At 40.4% G+C, this 20719-nt stretch overlaps 1 protein-coding gene across 2 annotated transcripts in view; it reads right to left on the bottom strand.

Moving 5' to 3' along the window:
* ZNF385D (zinc finger protein 385D) overlaps positions 1–20719 on the bottom strand; it is a 467763-nt gene that overhangs the window by 179136 nt on the left and 267908 nt on the right. Inside the window, exon 1 of one of the 2 annotated variants that reach the window (XM_068404867.1) lies at positions 545–666. The exons of the other annotated variant lie outside the window; for it this stretch is intronic. Coding sequence (XP_068260968.1) covers positions 545–566 — 22 coding nt within the window. The 5' untranslated portion in view covers positions 567–666. Of the gene's footprint in view, positions 1–544; positions 667–20719 lie in introns of those variants that run through there. 2 annotated transcript variants of the gene reach the window in all.

Raw genomic sequence — 20719 nt, 5'->3', positions numbered from 1 at the left:
CCTCTAAAGGCTTAAAATAATATGCATTTTGTGGTATGCCAGGAGCCAACCCCACACCGGCAATCTGCATAATGCAGAGTACTCGGCAAACACACCACTGCAAATAAAGCATTGTTTCGCCTTTGTATCTTTGAATTCTTCAAACTAAAAGCTGAATGAAATACTAAGGCTTACTGTGCCTCCTCACCACAGACAGTGCAGTAGCAGCTCGTCCATTACATTAAGTTCGTCTAAAACTTCTCATGCCTCACAACCATTTCTCATCCCCTCCCGGCAGATGAAACACAAGTTCATTTAAAACAAACCTAGGATGAGTTCATCCTATCTAGCTTATTTTTCAAGCCGCTAAAACCATGTGGTAGCCCACTCAAACAGAAAATTTCCCAGACAATGGAATCCTTTCAAACTGCACAGCCGACAGGATTCCCCAGTTGTCAGTTTTAGGTGCGCGCCAGCACGAAACGTTCTTGAATCCGAAATTTATAATAATCGCTCCTATTGATAATGTGAGCAGAAGCAGAATTACATCACAGTTAACACTTACCAAAATACATTATGTTTCTCATTAATCATGCAGTCAGGATCCCACCGCTGTGTATTCAGCATTAGCTCCCGTGCAGGGCTGACATGTAAAACAGAGCTCTTTCATTCTACATTATGTGGAAATTTCCCAGCACAAGAAGCATGAGCGAGCAGCGTGCCTCCTCGGGATGAGCGCTGTGCAGGCAGTCCTATCCACGATACAATCCCTGTCTGATTTAGCGTTTACTCTGGCTGCATGCTGCACTGCCCATTCTTACTGTAACCTGACTCCTCCTTCTGATGTCCTTGCTGTGCCTGTGACATCAGGACTGAGAGTACTACAAACAGATCTTTTCTTTATCGGGCTCGCAACGACGTGTTCTAACATCCTGGTTAACCTAACTCTGGCTTGGGGGGGAAAAAAAAAAGCCCTTCTAAAATAGTCTGGGGTTTTTTTTCTTTTTTTTTTTTTTTTTTGGCAGCAAACGCGTTCAGTGACATAACGTGCTCAATTACATAATAGATGGGAAACACAAAGCGTATATTGTTAGCGTATTTTTCTTTGAATGGCAGGCTCCAGGAGAAGCCCCGAGTGCCCCGATTCCCCAACTTCAGTAGAAGATAAACATGCTTGGCACTTTGCAAGATCATGTCCCCCTAGGACTTTTTTTTTTTTTTTTTTTAACATCAATAGCTCCATGTCAATAATTTTTTTTAATCCAAATGTTGGATAAAGCTCAGTCTGTTTCTATTTTTAAAAAGCAACTGACAAATAGGTAGTTCAATTTCAATAGAGCTGAACTGATTTTTTTAAAACTACAATTTCTTTGCATGAATAACAAAGCATAAGGACAGGGTTATGATATATCTATATGACAGCGAGGATTTGTAATGGAGTTTACAACCTTTCACCCTCCAGGTCTCCGGCTCCTTTCCAGCCCAGGCTGATAAGTCATTACCAGCTGGTAGCTATTTTATTGTTCTGTGACAAATAGAGTGGTCCTAAGTTTGTTGTAAATAGGTCCCTATACAAACTAGCAGCAGCTTCAGAGGAGGAAAGACCAAAGAAATACGGAAATACTCTCCACCATCTACACGTAGTGCCTCGGGATGGATCTGACACACACCGGCGTGGCAGTGTGGTGAGGACGATGTGGTCTGTGTTTATGCACGTATTATGTCTCTTCTATGAATCAATAGAGGACATCGGTTTCCTGCTGTCAGTCTGGCATGCATCACTGATGATAATACACTTAAACTAAATAAAGGTAGAAAATAATGGACAGTACGGTGAAGTGTTTATTTCATTATAATAGAATCTAACGGGATGAATGCTTTCATTCTACAGGAAGGAGGATGACAGGTATAATTCATTTAAAGCTCCACTTCTTATTTGTAAAAGCTCCACGCAGTAACTACTATTTCATGAGGTCAAATCACTTAGGGCAAAATTATCCCACCAGCACAGCAGCCAAGGAATGCTCCAATTGCAGCAGGAGAGTTAAGAGCCCTGGTGTACATCGTCGCTATGCGTCTCTCAGCAAGAGCCCTCCGCTGCATCGCTCTCATTAGGTTTCATGCTACTTATATGAAAGTCACCAAGATTAAACACTGCCGGGGGGAACTGGGGCACAAATTTCAGTCCTGTCCCTCACCATCAGTCCCACAGTTCTCCCTTTCCGATGCCTAGCCTTTCTCAGCGTCCTTTCTTATTCCAACTGCCCCTAGGAAGAGGCATGCCTGAAATGAGAGAGATACAGTACACAGAAAAACTCCAAAATAAACTTTGCTTCACAAGTAAAAGGCACACAATGCAGGAGCGTGCTTTGAGGCCGCAGTGCATGAGGGAGAAAGATCAAGACTTCTTGCATAGTTCAAACTGACGAACAGCAACTTAAGTTGAGCATACCCAGTGAAGAAATACTATCTAGAAATTCCTGTGAAAAAAGGAAGCTGTCTAGAAACCATACCCTGCATTTTAACTAAAGGGTTTGGACAGCAAGTAACAGAGGGTATTCACGGCACCTTCCTTTCCTCTATTTCATCACTATAATGCTCATTCACTTCTACTGTACAAGGAAGAACACCTCACTATAGAAGAAAACACCACCCTCAAAGGCTGGTTTAAAATATCTCAGCCGAGCCACTCTAATGTTCTCTGAGCAGTAGGTATAAGCTACTATTATGAGCCTTCTGCAGCACAACCATTCCCTCTCCTCCCTTCACCAAGGGTAAAAGCTCAGAGAATCAATCCACTGTGAAATCCTTCAGCTCCTTTGCTAGCTCCAAAGTGTTTTTGCAGAGGCGCTGTGTGATGTCCTTTAGGACAGTCTGCACTCAGGCACAGGATTTGTCTGTTAGGCTGCATTTACCTTATCACAGAAAAGCTCAGGCTCATTCTGCCAGGAGTCAGACCCTGCAAGACATAGGCTACCTCCAGTCTCGATGTTCCTCCAAGCTGATACGCCTCGTCAATTCATGCCATCAACTGGCCAGCTAAGAGCCCAGGTACAGACGACTCACATCTGTGTAGACATACCATTAGCGGTCAGGCAGCAACCATGCTGCCTTTAAACGTCCGTTCTTGAACTGGCTGCTCTGTTACAATACCTGTACGAATGTGGTGGAGCCTGATGGCAGGTCAGCTCCTCAGGAAGCGTAAACAGCAAAGCGCCACATAGACTAATGTACTGTTCGCTACTTGGTTCTGAATGTTCCCTCCACTTTTGTTTTGCACTTTAGGATGCAAAATAATCAGGACCATCTACCCCCTTATTGCATCTTATTTGTGTTCTTACAATACACATACAATCAAAGTAGCCAAAGAGAAATTAAAACAAGAAGTTTCCTTTAATTTCTTTGCATTTCGACTACGGAACAAATGCAATGGAGGAGGGAAAGTTACTGGTGGTCTCTCTAGGAAAGCTTTCACTGCCCAAATTCACATACTCCATGCCAAACTCTGCTTTCATTTACACACATACAACATTAATAAACTGCAAAAATAAGTAGAGTTCCAAGCAAGAGACAACAAATTTTATTCCCAAATTTTATTCACTGTCAGTGAAAGCAAGGGTTAGTTTAGTAATTGCAATCCCAAATTGCTGGTGTTTTAGCTCAAGCACTGAGGATTCTGCTAAACACAACTGTGGGGAAGCACAGTCAGGAGCAGCAAACACACTTCTGTGTGTCTGTAGATTTGAGTAGACCCAGTCTGGGCATGTAGGATCATGCAGAATGAACGAGCAAATTAGCCCATAATGTCAGCCCACGGTGCAAACTCCCAACCAACAAGACAGCACAGGCTAACCAGCATTAAGCTTTGGTACAAACGCAGGTCAACTGCAAAATTATTATATTTTCATGCATAGTTCATGTATAAAAACAAAATCCCAAACCCCTCGTGATTCAGTAACAGCATAAACATAACATAAAAATAAAGGTACCACACCCTTATTTCTAATGATAGAAGTAGTTTCTACTCCCTGAAATCCTCTTTCCCAACAACCTGCTTCTTTTTTTCTTAATAGCATCTCCACCTTGATTTCTTCTGCCCTTCCTCACCTTGACAACCCCACTTCGGTAAAGAGTTTGCCACAAAGGGCAGATTTTCAAAATGCAGACTACCCCACAAGACATTACCTCTTCGGAATAAACAAAAAGCAAGCTGAGAGTACACATTTCCCAGAAGTACAGCACATACCCTACATTTTCTCCAGAGCGGGGAGCTACAGGTTACTCCCCACGCCTGACTTGGTCTAGAGCCAGAAGGCCACTTCGTGATCTAGTTGCACTATTCTATGCTTTCTACTGATTTTTATCTACCCACTGATTTACACAATGCCTCCACAGTAAGTATTAAAACCACTCGCAGGCATGTCTGTTGCAGAGACCAATTAATATTTAATATTAATGCACCCAGTTAATTCCCTAGGATTCCTGGAAAACTCTCTTCCAGTCTTGAACTCTCCCAGGAGGCAACTAATATTAGATTTATACCCAGACTCATACCAGTTGGCTTTGATGAATTTCAGTTAGTGAGGCTGACCACAAACCTTTTCCTCCAAATGCAGAAGTATATCGAGGGACTCTTTGCTGGCAGAAATGTAATAGTAGGCAACAAAACACACTAGTGACACAACATTTTAAGTTTATGCATCATGTATAGTAGGTTAAAAGATCTCATACATTTAAAAGGTTTCCAGATTTTCCTAAAATAAATCTTATCTACTGTACAGAGATGGCTATTAAGAATCAAAATGTATTGTGCAAACATTTTTCTGAAAATAAAGTGGGAGAAGCAATCCAAATCACATTTGACATACTAATTTGCCAAAAGCACCCCAAAACTAAAAGAACTGTGAAAGTAAAGTAGGGCTAGAACTTCTAAATAATTTGGAAATTTATGCATTGCAGATATGTCATTCCTATTAGTACTACAGTAACCACAGTGCAGAATACAAAGCAGCAAACAAGACACAGTTTTGTAAGGCTCCAAAAGTAATTGAAAGTGTTTCCAAGTGCACATATTTTTGTGCCTCAAATCAAATATGCTAAGTGCATTGGCTAGAAATTTGGTTTGTTTTTATTTTGCAGCCATCTGGAGTAGTTTAAAACATACTACACAATAATGCAGATTTTGTGATTCGTTACTAATCTCTTGAGGTTACGCTAAAGGATAAGAAGGGAAGGAGCAAGTTACGTTTGTGTATTTTAACTAGCCATAGAGGCTCATCTTTGGTTTTGCACGTTCTCCACTGGCTAAAACTACCAAATGTGTTTTTTACCCTTGACTCAGAAGTGTCACTTCTGAAAATCTGCAATATTTGTCACCATGAATACCATTTAACTGCAGCAGTACCCAAAGGAACTCTGTACTGCCACACGTGAATACAACTGGAGGAACTTAATTAATCTTCCTGTCACTTCCATGATGCTTTTCATTAGTTTAGCTGCTATCTGATCAGCTGCTCCATTCTCTATTGGAAATGGGTAACCAGAACCTCCTATAAAAGTGTTTTCAAGAGGTAAACAAAGACTCACCTTTGATTCTGAGAGTCTTTACAAACCTTTGCTGTGCAGACTTTATCAGTTCAATAACAGTACTTGCAGCACTGTTCTTTTTAAGCAACTGGGATTTTCTATATATGAGGCTTAAGAAAAATAAATGGCAACAATATGCGTTTTCATAAGCTTAAAGCTAGTACTTCTAGCATTTTATAGTTTGAACACAGATGACATGTCAGTTGAAAGGGCATATTTTTATGAATTTCCTTCCTATGGATATGGATAATTACTACACAAACAAACAGAATGCTGACAACAAAAAAAACCAAACTGACATTTTAGGTGCTATTGCTGCTTATTGTTTTACTCAATGCCCACTCCTGTCATCTTTTGCTCCTAAGCATGTGACAAGATTTAAGATAATGAATGTGAATGAATACACAACTGGTGCAGAAGCTTCTTTGACTATGTATATTGATAATAATTTTAAAGAGAAAGATGATCTTAAAAGCAAACGTCAAGACCAAGGAGCTTGTCTGAGTCCATGTCAAAGACATTATTTCACACACGTACACACACACACAGAGTTATTTTTTTCAGTCAAAGAATGAAAACTGGAACTGGTGGTAATATCAACTCCAACATGCATAGTCCTTCCTTTTCCTTCTTTCCCTCGTAATTTTATTTCTGCACTGCATTCAGAAAAATTTGTCTAACGTACATGTGGGTTTTGAATATATCACATGCAAACAACCCATCACTACCCTTGGTGAGGTGAACAAATTAGTGTTTCACTTTTTTTGTCCATCTCTCCTACGCTCTCTACAATTTTGCAACATATGATTTAAGATTCATCACCAAATCCAGGCATTCTGTTCTCATAATTTATAAATTTATAATATATAAATTTCAGTTTCTAAATCCAGACGTTGCGCTGAGAAATTCTGTACAGCTTTTGCACTCTAGATTCTTTCTTTTTTTTTCCCACTCTGATTTACAGGATGCAGTTAGTTCCTAAGTCTGACCTGCATTTTGCATTTCTGATAGTACTATCATGAATTAGTTAAATTTGGTATGAAGAGGGTCTGTCAATTAACCCCTTCTTAATCAGGTGTGTACAGGCCTTATGCTGTACAGTGCATTTGTTTAAAAGAAAACAGTGGCCAAAACTATGCATATCTCATTTCTAAAATCATCTTTATCAATCAAATGACAAGTCTTAAGTAACAAAACCAGACGTTACATAGTGAAATGGTCTGTTTATATTGCCTGTTTTAACTGTCTGCTTATATTTGGTTAAACTGAAATAACTAGAATTTATTGCATTATTAATTAGAGACCTTTTAATTTTGCTCAGAAATAATAGCAATGTGATTATTGCATAGGTATCAGTTACATTTCAATACCAGCAAATTATTAGCACCCCTGTACTCCCCTATGGTTTCATGTGGGTGGTTTGGGCGAGCTTTTTGAGGGGGTATTGGGGGTGGGGGACGTTTGTTCAGTTGGTTTTTGTTTGGGTGGGGTTTTTTTTGGTTGGTTTTGTTTGGTTCTGTTTTTTTTTCCTTCGAGAAGGTGCATCAATGAAATGGGGATCTCCTCAACAAAACTTTTAGGACTCTTAATGCAAAAGTTCTCCAGGCCTATTGATTTTAAATAGTCTTTAGTCCAAGTAGCTGCTGCTTGACATCTTCCTTTCTTTCTTCCAGACATTTTGGAAGGTGCCTCAGCACACTCATGACGTGAGGACAGTATCATGCATTTTTCAAAATACAGAATAAAAATATTTATTTAACACTTATGGCTCTTTCAAATCACTCATAACAATCTTACTATCTCCATCTAGTGGCTTTCACTATTAGGATTTTTGTTCTTAATACACTAAAAAAGCTTTTTATTGTTCTTTGCCTTGCCAACCACAGATTTTTCATTTCCTGTTTTTGGCTTTCCCTGTAAATTTTCCATACTTCCTACTTCTAATTTATATTGATTAGTATGCACTTCCTCTTTTATCATTTTGTTCTAAGTTGCTTTTTAATCTCTAGTTGCTGTCCTTATTTTGTGTCTGAACCAGAGCAGACTTTTAGCCAAAGTTTTCCATTTTCTGAACATGAAATGACTTTTTTTAGTCATCTGGTGACCTCCAGTTACTTAAGGAAGTGTCAATTTTCTTTCTAAGCCTTTCTATCTTTTTCTTTCCAAACATTTCTGCTCCTAATTTTCCTTTAAGAAATAAAACATCTTGAAGCAAAAAATAAGTTAAAGATTTTATCTGTATTCTGTTTGCTCCTATAGAATATAATCAAATCCATTTCCATACCCTTAAGTCCCTAAATGGAAAAATTTAAAGATATGGGCACGAAACAATACTCCTTCATTTTCTTGATGCTGTATAGAGCTGTTCAAAAATGAAAAGAAAAAAAAAGTAGCAATGCGGTATGATTTTATGTTTCCCAGTGATTATGAAGGCAATGAGCTGTGATTTCAATATATAACTGCAAGAGGAAAATGCCAGCAGACGCAGTCCCAATATGAGTGGGTGCAGAGCAGCTTGGTTTTTATATTGGGCCAATCGATGGGAGCAAGGCTCAGCGTAGACCTACAGCCAGGAAGGGACACAAACACTACCAGCTGCACAGCACTACAACTTCTCTCCTGCTTTGGAGAGCTGAGATACTTTGCAGCAGCACCTGAAGCATCTGCAAGGTGCCAGCACTGCGTTTGGAACTAAGAACAGGCAGGAGCTTAAGGCACATCCAGCTTTAACTACCTAAAAAGGGGGCATCTCAACTAAACTAGTCAGTGCTACAGGTCCCTCCTGGGGCAACTCATCCCATGGTAAACTGTTATCTGAAAGGAAGAAGACCAGTCCCTCTGCAGGTACTTCTCTCATTCCACTGACTCACAGACGGGTATCAACATTTAACTTAGGTTAGATAATAAACTTTTAGCCAGTTACAGTTAGGCACAAGAAATTTCATCTCCAATGACTATAAAACACTTTAATCTCATGGAAAACATATATGATGTGTTTGAATTCCTCTTTAATATCCAAAGAAAAATTATTTTGGCCAATACGTTGCTATCAAAGGAAATGCTAGTCAAAGGTGAGTAACTGCTATCTATCAGAAACTGCCATGCAAAAAGGGGAGGAGGACAAAATGGTAGCAGACAAGGCACTAATTTGAGGATATAAAAAGAGGCAAGTTACAGCATAGTGTTAAACTCTTCATGACACAGGTTTGAAAAATTTATACTGTTTTTATTTACATCAGCGCTGAATTTGATTTGCATGTCCACATGTAATCGTTTTGCAGTTCCACACATGCAAGCTGCACAATACAGCGTAAGAGACAAATCATTATGAAGTGAAAATATCAGTGATATTTATTTTTTCCATAGTAGGTCTCACTGTAGGTGGGATTTGACTTGGAGACTGACATCTAAGTTTTTACATGTATATGTGGGTGCCCACCTGCAAGCTGGATGTCTAATTTCCCAACAGAGATCAAATTGATGCGGTCAAAGTCAGAAGAGTTATTTATCACATCTGGAAGCAGACACCAATGTTGGTTGGCCAAGTAACTCCCCAAGCTCCATTAACTATATTGACTAGAATTTCACCGATCAAAAGGGGAGCTTAGACACCTAATTCACTCATAGATACCTATACACACGCACCTAACTATACATACTCTGAGAAATGAGAGCTGAATCCCAGCCAAGGCTTCTGAGCCTCTTAAAAGATCTGGGACCCCTGCAGATCACTCATACCCATTGAAATTCAGCTCCATCTGGGATCATCACAGCAACTACCAACTGTGCTCAGCAACACTAAGCAGCAATTTAGAACAGAACAGGAAGAACACCTACAAGTGAAACCAGCATGAAATTTATACAAGAGAAATTGAATTATCTCCTAAGGAATTAACTATAACATTAGCTTCCCCAGTGCTTGAGAAATTTCCTGGGATCTTAAATGACCACACAGTGGCTCAATATTTCATCCTATGCAAAAAAAACCAAAGATCAAAAATGTCTGTCTTTCTGCACAGAGGAAAGTACCACTCTTGAACGACCAAGCTGGTATCCTACAATAACCATGTTCCACTAAAATCCCTGTGGATTAATTTATGCTATTCATACTAACTTTAAGACAAAACAGAAGCATGTCACAAATTGGCTGTTAGATGATATAGTCATTTAGTGTTAATAGTGAAAAGAAAAAAAGATTTTAAAATCACCTAGAAACAACTGATTTCTTTTAAATTTCAAATGCTCCAGTAGTCTTGTCCCAGAAGGGAAGAAAAAAAAAAAGTTACTGCTTTTTAGCACTCTGCCAATGGTGTTCAAACACATTCCTACTTGGTTTATAATAATTAACAGTAAAAGGAGAGTTTTCATCTCTGTTCCCACCTTTTGATCTTATTGACAGAGACTCCTGCCATTCTAATTCAGAACGACATGTACAGCAAAAAAACTCCTGTCTGTATCTGTTCCTGACTTTCTTGTTACATCTTTTTCCTGTACAGTTTCCTTTTGATCTGCCATACCTCTGAGTTTAATTATCAGGCTTGAAAACACCCTGCCATAATAGCAGCCTATCAGTAATTCTGTCTGTTTCTCACCGCTGAATGAAAAAATTCTATCCCAAAGCCAAGCTCTCTCTCCAATATGCACTGTTCACTGTCCACCTCAATACAAATACTTTGCAATTGTATTTATACCAAAATAATTAGTAAATTAATAATTTTGAAACATGATTGCCTAAATAGAGTACTGCTGCTATTTTTAGATAATTCAGTGACTTGATTTTTAGTCAGTTCGCCATTCAGTACCTCTAAAAATAAGCCCAGTTACTTCAGGTGCCTAAATATGGATGTAGAGACAGAAAATACTGAACTAAGTCCTTACCTCACAGAATTTTTTCTTCTCTGCACTATATAGATGAACAGTATACCACAGATGAATGTGTACATTATAGCTTAACTTCATATTCCTACAAAGCATTAACAACTGAAAGAATTTCAGCTAGGTTTGAAAGCCCCAGCCATATCTCTCTGGACTCTGCAGATATGAAACAACTGTTCCAAGTGTACTGATTGCCTATGAATTCATCTTAGACAGAAGGACCCTGTTATGCCAACACCATCTCAGCTTGGAGGTGTTAGAGGAGGAAAAGCTGGCTGTAGAGTTGTAGAGGTCTGTATCTCTGCCCAGAACAGGGGAATCATCTGCGGAGTTTTTCATGAAGATGCATGAAGGTGTGCTGGACTGCTATGCTCACTTCATCTGCAGTCCCTCTGCTTTCTCTTTATGTAAAAAAGTTATTGTCATTTCATGAAAATTTATGTTCCAACTGCTCACACTGAGTGGACTGCAATGTAAAAGTGCCTTCGAGCTCATCTGTAGGTTCCAGTGATTTGGCAGTTTAGTTTTCTGCAATAGAAAATGGCACCACTAACAGAGAAGCTTTCATGGAAAATAATTGTAAGAAATAGAAGGCCTCAGTAAAACCATTTCACCCAAAAGTCTGCAGTGCCTGCTTTATCTCACTAAAGATAATTTATCATGTTCTATAAGCTTTTGATGCTTTTTGTACCAATACATTTTTTATTACTTATCTACCACTTCCTTCCTTGATCACTGTCCACTAGAGCATTTAATGAAGTAATTATTTTTACCAAAGGTAACTATCTATACATTAAAATCCACTGGGCCATGTTTCACCTTCATTTACACCCCTTAAAACCAATGACTTCAAGAACAAATTCAGGAAGTATCGTGCACGAGTAGTGCAATGTTGCATAAAGCATGTGCACATGCTCATATACACACGTATTTATATTCAGCCATGTGCACACACATATACATGCACTGTAACAGGACAATGCTAGATGCTTTCTCAGATGTATAATTAACTTGCTGCACAGGTACATAGCCACACTAGGATTCCTGTTTCCCTTAATTTCTTTCTCATTCCTATTCAACAGAGTAATCTTTTTTTCATCATTGGATATGAGGCCAATCAAATTTTAGAATCAGGAGAAATAAAATTTGCAATCTACTGTATTATGTTTTAGTTTCTATTCAGTATCTCAGAGACATTTCATTAGAATGAGGAAGAAGTTAAATCATAATGGTCAAAATTTTAGCAGGTTACAGAATGATTAATGTTAGGAATTGTCCTTAGTAAAGTCCTAGTTGGTTCCTGCTTATTGCTGCTGGGCATAAAAAATTGTCATGACTGGTTACATCTCTGTCTTCTGGGCCTCATAACCATTTTAGTCAGGTTAGAAACCTCCTTTTTTTCCCTAGCTTTGCTGAATATCCCAACCAATGTATAGGAGAAGAACAAGAATGAACCATGGTTTTAGTCAAGGTCCTTGGAGAGGGTCTTCCACTGTGTAGAAGTCCATTGGAGCCACCTGAAAGATGGGCAGATTAGTCCCAGCTAGAGATTAACCATCAATCCTGCAGGCTACCCAAGGCTCATCCCCCTTATGCAAGGATTAACATCCGCGGTTCCATAGTACATGCTTTACCTCCACCCCCCATCGTCATCCATTCATTCCAGGAATTTAGACTACTGTCTCCTAGACACCTGGTGAGTGCTTCAATAAGCTTGTGATATTATCAACTTCTGTCTGACGCTATGAATTTTTAGATCTACAAACAAAGACTCCACTAGTACAAACGATAAAAGATCATCTTCAGGATAGCTCTCTTGTGTCAGTGGGTCACCAAGGATTGCGAAGACCGAAAGGAAATGCCTTGGTCTGAATAAAGACAAGTAATTAAAACTGTCCCCTACATCCAGGTAACCTACTGTTTTTTCTGCTGGGATAAAAATGCAAGCACACTGTTAAAATACAATTCCTGACTGAGAAATTTTATCATAAAATTGGTGGATAGGTTCCTGCTAATAGGCATTTTTCTGATAAATAATAAAATGGGGTGCATGAGTTATTACAGAATCACAGAATCAACCAGGTTGGAAGAGACCTCTGGGATCATCGAGTCCAACCGTTGCCCTGACACGACCCTGTCAACTAGACCATGGCACTAAGTGCCATGTCCAGTCTTTTCTTAAACACATCCAGAGATGGTGACTCCACCACCTCCCTGGGCAGCCCATTCCAATGTCTAATAACACTTTCTGAAAAGAAATTCTTCCTGATGTCCAACCTGAACCTCCCCTAGCGAAGCTTGAGGCTGTGTCCTCTTGTCCTATCGCTAGTTGACCGGAAGAAGAGGCCAACTCCCACTTCACTACAACCTCCCTTCAGGTAGCTGTAGACGGCAATAAGGTCACCTCTGAGCCTCCTCTTCTCCAGGCTAAACAACCCCAGCTCCCTCAGCCGTTCCTCGGAGGTCAGACCCTCCAGACCCTTCACCAGCTTGGTCGCCCTCCTCTGGACTCGCTCCAACACCTCAACATCTTTCTTGAAGTGCGGGGCCCAGAACTGAACACAGTACTCAAGATGCGGCCTCACCAGTGCCGAGTACAGAGGGACGATCACTTCCCTAGACCGGCTGGCTACACTATTCCTAATAGAGGCCAGGATGCCATTGGCCTTCTTGGTCACCTGGGCACACTGCTGGCTCATGTTTAGCCGGCTGTCGATCAGCACCCCCAGGTCTCTTCCCGCCGGGCCGCTTTCTAGCCACTCTTCCCCGAGCCTATAGTGCTTCATGGGGTTGTTGTGGCTGAAGTGTAAGACCCAGCACTTGTTCTTGTTGAACCTCATGCCGTTGGTCTCGGCCCATCTGTCTAACCTGTCCAGATCCCCCTGTAGGACCTTCCTACCCTCCAGCAGATCGACACTCCCACCCAGCTTGGTGTTATCTGCAAATTTGCTGAGGGTGCACTCAATCCCTACGTCTAGATCATCTATAAAGATATTGAACAGCACCGGCCCCAGAACTGAGCCCTGGGGAACACCGCTAGTGACCGGCCGCCAGTTGGACTTTGCCCCATTCACCACCACTCTCTGGGCTTGGCCATCCAGCCAGTTTTTAACCCATTGAAGAGTCCACCCATCCAAGCCACGGGCAGCCAGTTTGTCTAGGAGGATGCTGTGGGAGACAGTGTCGAATGCCTTACTGAAGTCTAGATAGACTACATCCACAGCCCTGCCCTCATCTACTAAGCGAGTCACTTGGTCATAGAAGGAGACCAGGTTGGTCAAGCAGGACCTGCCTTTCATGAATCCATGTTGGCTGGCCCCGATGCTCCGATTGTCCTGCATGTGCCGTGTAATGGCACTCAGGATGATCTGTTCCATCACCTTGCCTGGCACCGAGGTCAGGCTGACAGGCCTATAGTTCCCTGGATCATCCTTCCGGCCCTTCTTGTAGATGGGCGTTACATTTGCTAATTTCCAGTCAGCTGGAACTTCTCCAGTTAACCAGGACTGCCGGTAGATAATAGAGAGTGGTTTGGCAAGTTCATTTGCCAGTTCCTTCATTACTCTGGGCTGAATCCCATCCGGGCCCATAGCCTTGTGGGTGTCCAACTGGCACAGCAGGTCACTAATCGTCTCCTCCTGGATCATGGGAGGTTCACACAGCCCCCCGTCCCTAATTTCAGGCTCTGGGGGCCGAGTCTCCTGAGGACAACCTGTCTTGACATTAAAGACCGAGGCAAAGAAGGCACTGAGCACCTCTGCCTTTTCCTCGTCCCCTGACACTACACTACCCTCCTCATTCAGCAAGTGGTGGAGGCTCTCCTTGACCCTCCTTTTGCTGTTGATGTATTTGTAAAAGCTTTTTTTTTTATCTTTGACTGTAGCAGCCAAATCGAGCTCTAATTGAGCTTTGGCCCTTCTAATCTTCTCCCTACACGATCTGGCCACGTCCCTATAGACCTCCCGAGTTACCCGACCCTTCTTCCAGAGCAAATAGGCTCTCTTTTTTTCCTTAAGTTCTAGCCTAAGTTCTCTGTTTAACCAGGCCGGTCTTTTTCCCCGACGGCTTGTCTTCCTACACACTGGGACAGCCTGCTCCTGAATATTTAGCAATTCCCTTTTGAAGCATGTCCAGCCTTCCTGGACTCCTTTGTCCTTCAGGACCGATTCCCGAGGGACTCGGTCCACCAGCGTCTTAAACAGGCTAAAGTTAGCCCGCCGGAAATCTAAGGCAGAAGTTCTGCTCTTGCCCCTCCTTACTTCCCCCACTATCGAAAACTCTAACATTTCGTGGTCGCTATTCCCAAGACGGCCACCAACCCTCACATCTCCCACTAGTCCTTCTCTGTTCACAAACAATAGGTCAAGCAGGGCCCCTCCTCTAGTGGGCTCATTTACCACTTGCATGAGGAAGTTGTCCTCCACACATTCGAGGAATCTCCTAGATTGCTTCCTCTCTGCCATGTTGTATTTCCAGCAGACATCCGGCAAGTTGAAGTCGCCCACGAGTACAAGGGCCAGCGACCGGGCGGCTTCTGACAGCCGCTTGTAAAACGCCTCGTCCGCCTGCTCATCCTGGTTGGGTGGTCTATAACAGACTCCCACCGTAATGTCTGCCCTGCCAACCTTCCCCCTGATCTTCACCCATAAACATTCAACCTTGTCATCCTCACCATCTTCCTCAATTTCGACACAGTCCAAGCACTCCCTAACATACAGCACTATCCCACGGCCTCTCCTGCCTCACCTGTCCCTCTTAAAGAGCTTATAGTCATCCATAGCAGCACTCCAGTCATGAGAGTCATCCCACCACGTTTCTGTGATGGCAACCACATCATAACCTTCCTGCTGTACAGTGGCTTCTAGCTCTTCCTGTTTGTTGCCCATACTGCGTGCATTGGTGTAAATGCACTTCAGCTGGGCTAGCGGCCTTGCCCCCGACGCAGGCCTGTCGCCCCTAGGTTCATTTGTGGCTGCCCTGGTCTTATCCCCCTCCCCCATCGAACCTAGTTTAAAGACCTCTTAACCAGCCCTGCCAACTTCTGGGCCATAACCCTTTTCCCCTTCTGATTCAGCTGTTCCCCATCTGGCATAAGCAGGCCCGGTGCCATGAAAGCCACCCCGTGGTCAACGAACCCAAAATCCCACCTACGGCACCAGTCTCTTAGCCACATAGTAATCTGTTGTACTTTCATAGTCTTTTCCCTATTTTCACCAACACTGAAGGAATTGAAGAGAATATCACCTGCGCACCTACCCCCTTTACCAAATGCCCCAGGGCCCTGAAGTCCCTTTTGATAGCCCTGGGACTTCTCTCTTCAATCTCTTCCCTACCCACCTGGAATACTAATAGTGGGTAGTAGTCAGAGGGCCTCACCAGTTGAGGAATCCTCCTGGCAACATTCCTTACCCGAGCCCCAGGGAGCCAGCAGACTTCCCTGTGAGTCGGGTCTGGCCTGCATATGGGGCCCTCCGTTCCCCTTAGCAGGGAGTCGCCTATAACAATTACTTTTCTTTTCTCCTTTTTGGAGCTGGTATTCTTAGGTGCCAGGCTGTGCACAGTGGAGGGAGGCAAAATACACTGGCTTTGGGTTTTGTTTTTTTTTAATATTATTTATTTATTGACTTTTCATTGGAGCGAGATAATTTTTAATTTAAATAAATAGAAAATTAAAGTGATTCAGGTAAGTTTAAAGCAGCAATAATCACAAAAGAGCTTTCAGATAGTATTTTACGATGAGTATTTTCAGAGTTTCTTTAGAAGAAAGTTACATAAAGTACTACCTAGCAATATACAAACAGTAAACTTAAAGAAACAGATTGTTCTTTACATCTGATTTCTCAGTTGAGAAGCAGATGAACCAGTGTTTTGGTCCTGCTGTTGCACATACTACGTATTCAATAATTTTTCTGTTTGACCTTTTGTAAAGGGTAATTTTAAACTTTTCATAGAATATTTTCTAAGGGAAGGTCAGATCTGAGAGGCTACTAATGGATTAGCCTTTGATCTTTTTTCCTTGAATTATGTCCATTCAAGCCTCCTAGAAGATTTTGTAAAATGACAAATGTAAGAGTCACTGAACAAGAAACACCTATAACTTTGAAAGGGGACACCATGGGAGGTGCAACAGCTTTTACCTAAAAATTACAAAATATTTAACTTATGGAACTTTAAGAAAGGCAGATGTTAAGTACCACTACTATACGTATGTACATATTTTTAAATGTATCAGAGATACCAAGTTGTGAGATTATGAGAGCATATTACATGAGTCATCAAAGCATGTACATTCCAAGGGAGGTATAATTAGTAATTTCTGATGACTGGTTAAACACTATAAATACCACTTCATTGTCAATCAGGGGTCACACCATTAAGTTGTTAAGGCATAAATTAATCCTTTCAAGAGGGACAGTTTGACTATAAAGATTCTCCAGTAAGAAGCATTGCTATCCAAATAGTTCTCTCCCTTTTTAATCCTAGTTAAAGACCCTTTCAAATCAGCAAACTAAATGACCATCACTCACCAACAGTAAAACATGAGCACCTTTTGACATGTCCCCCCACCATTGCCAAGATATGCTTCACAGAATTAATCTTTCTGTACCCTGACTGATGAAGTCCTAATTTACCAGACTTGAGGCACTCATAATACAAAAGGATCAAAGGATATTAACATTTATGATATAATATTAATATTTTTGCAAAAGCTGTTGCGTTTTCAACTAGCTGATCTTACAAGATGAGAAATAGTATATCCTTCTTTCGCAGATGAAATGTGGGTTTAAAATATAATTAGAGATTAGTTAGAGACAGAAAAAAGGCTGAACCCCTGGAGCTCTTGACTCTAGAGCAGCATTCAGCACACACCGTCCTCCATCACATAAACAATAAAACCAACTGTGAGAAAGCAGTGCACATAAAACCCACTCTCACCTCTCATATTGCTGAAAGCACATAAACAAAATTTTTTACTATGTTGTAAGAAAGCACTGACTCGCATTTTCCTTTCAATGTGTTCACTTACATGTTTGGGGTTTTTTTTTCTTTTTCTTTTCTTTTTTTTTTTTTTCCCCATAAGAAAAAAAAGGGTCATTTTCTCCTTGTATAGCTTCAGTGAGACTATGAAAGTTACATTGGGGTGAACTTGACCCAAATTGCATCAGGAGGAGGTTGTGCTGCTAATAATGGAAAAGGTCTTCTGTTCATTATGTGTCACTATAGAGTAGTTTACAAAAAAATGCTTGCAAACAATTGTTGTCAGCTTTCAAACGTAATTTTATAATACTCTTGTGGCCTTCAAACATGCTACACTTTCATCCTTATCACCACATTAAATCACATTGCCAGTAATGTCTTTGGGACGAATTTGAATTCTTCAGGCTTGAATTTAATTACATTATGTAAACTAGAAAATGTCTTCAGTGTGCTTTGAGGGAATAGCTTATCTTGGCAATTGTTAAATTCTGTTTTGTTTAAAATATTTGTATTTTGATAACTTCATTCTGCTGCATATAGCATTTATTGATCTTTCTCAAGAATCAATTTTCACTACAGTGCATTGTATTTATTTTCCATAAACTCTTGACTGGAGCATATTCTTACACAGCATTTAAGGAAAAAATAAATTAACAGGTTTTTTAGAGCATCAATATTTTATTTTATAGCAATTATAAGATAGGGAAATGCATCCCTATGCATTTTTTTCTCTGGACACAGTACTTTAGCACACACCCCAGAATGCAGCAATACTACCTTACTTAAAATTTTTCACAGCAGAAATACATTTATGTGGCATGCTATCTGTGTATGGAAGTTTTTTCTTTCTATATTATGACTCATTTACTACTTAATTTGACTCATTCAGTATATGTTTTGCTTTTGTGGGTTCTTTTGTTTGTTTGGTAGGGTTTTTAAAAGTATTTTCTGGAGCTCTCTTTGTCCCTCATCTCATGATTTCTCTCTCTACTTCGGAATCTTCCCCCCTCCTGTCATTCTCCTTTCTCTCTCACACTCACACTTATGGCAGTGATAACTGCATTTTCAGACACAATAAAAGGATATTTTTTCTTTGATATTTATTTCACAGAACACAACTAAATGTGGAAGCATTTTACAGTCAATCTGTACGGTCTGCCTTCCACCTGCACTTGAATGAAGCTCTTGAAAGGCACGAAAGACCAATTCTAATTAGGAGGATCATAAGCAACTATTACATAGATTTTTCTCCTCTATCTAATGAAAAAAATACATACATCTAACAAAGGCATGCAGATTTTCACATCCTTTCTAATTCCTAAACTTTAGGAAAACAGATCAGTATGTGAAAAATCTCACTTCACAGCTTGATGTTAGCAAACGAGTAAGACACTGTTTCCAGTATGCAGTATCCATGGCCAACCGTTCTGTAAACATCACATCCAGCAAGTCTAAGCAAAAAACATTGCCATGAAAAGTCTTCCTTAATAACACCACCACTTATCAAGGTCTGACCCAAAAGTGTATTATTGCAAGTAATAGCATCCTGCCAATATCTTAGCTATTTTTCTAAAGATAATAAATCTCCCCTTCAATACCAATGCTAAACCCCCCTATCAGATTCACTAGTATGGTGGATCTCAGATAAACAACAGAAATGAAGGATTATTGCAGTCACAGTGTAGAAATTTTGATCAGCTGGATGTTCCCATGCAGTAAATAGGGTTCAGCTGCACACCACATCTGCTCTGGCACAAACATGTCCAAAAAGGGATATGGGTTTGGCCAAAAAGGGCACTTTTTACACAATTTTGAATCCTACTACATTTCCAACAGTTAAAGTATAGGCCAGATAGTTTTGGAAGCTTTCTCAGATGTGGCATATACAGATGAGCAAACATATCAGTATGTTTATAAACAGATCTCATTGCAAATATTGACATTCAAGTATTCTATATGCTTTTGGGATTTGAGTTCTTTCATGAAGTGTTTGATAATTTAAAAGATAATCCCCACTTCCACAGGTTTCAATCAATTTAAAGGAAAACTGTATCTCGGATCTCTTATCACTGTCTTCTTTCCAAAGCATAAAAAAAAAGTAATGCAAAGCAGTTTCAAAAAATGAAAATAAACTTGGCATTGGTTTTCTTTTTTTAAGTTTTGTACTTATAAGTTATATTAACACCTGGATGGTGTTATATTGTTTTGCTGTATTAAGTCATCTTACAGAGGATATATGGTAGAGTAAGCAAATGGAATAGCTATTATTTGAAAAAGACAGAAGAATTTCAGTTTGCTGTCAGAATATGCTGTAAAGAAATACACCACAGGCGTGCTTTTGGGCAACTGTCTATCTAAAAGTGTTCCCAACAATAAGCAGGGGTATATAATTTTAAGAGTACATAACATGTAAGTGCACATGAAGGCATGAAAGACTCTAGCTCCCACTTCCTTCAGGAACTTGACCACTTAATTTTTGTTAACAGCCATGAAAAATGCCCAGGTGGCTTATATCAGCTGAGCAATTCTCTTTGCACCTAGCCAGCTGCCATCTAAATAATCATAAAACTCTTTGTCAGTGTTGGCCTCAGTCCTCACTTGTAATCGGTACAGAGAGGGAGCTGACGGCAAATGTAAAATGATATTTAACATCTAAGTTACGTGTTTCTGTTGAATACATCACATATTTGGAAACTAGTCATGGCACCAAGTTACAGATTTTCAGCAGTGACCAGACTCTCTGTATGTAAGCGTGGTTCATATAACTTCAGCAAAATATTCTTTATAAATCTGGATCAGAAAGAAAACCCTCTGAAGAACATCTGCTGCCTCTCTTGAATCATCTCCTGTCAGGTACTACAACTCACTGTCACAGTGGTGACTCAGGCTGACACATGGATTGCATTAACTGCAATGAGTATATGAAAACATAAGCTTGTGACAAACTCCTTTGAACTAAAAGGAAATCCTCCAGAAGGAAAAAAAAAAAAAAGGCTGCCAGACTTGGAACAAATACCTCATACAGTAATACCTATTTTGTTATTCAATGTTACCTATAAAACAATAGCCCACAAAATGGATAGACACAGTTGTTGAGAGTGCACGTAGCTTTCTTTCAAAGCAATGTAATGATTTCATTTGCCTGAAGCACATCTTACACATGGACATAGGAAAGACTATATCTGCAGGTTCATGAATTCCAGAGAGTACATTAGAATACCAATGGCCAGCCTTAGGTGTTCACACTGTCTGCATCTGAGCTAGCCCTCTACACTTCCCTTATTGCCCATAGAGACAACAA

This window comes from Nyctibius grandis, chromosome 7 (assembly GCF_013368605.1).
Source record: "Nyctibius grandis isolate bNycGra1 chromosome 7, bNycGra1.pri, whole genome shotgun sequence".
Taxonomy (NCBI): domain Eukaryota; kingdom Metazoa; phylum Chordata; class Aves; order Nyctibiiformes; family Nyctibiidae; genus Nyctibius; species Nyctibius grandis.
Note: the sequence above shows the minus strand (reverse complement) of the source record. Positions and strands in the feature narration are given on the sequence as shown.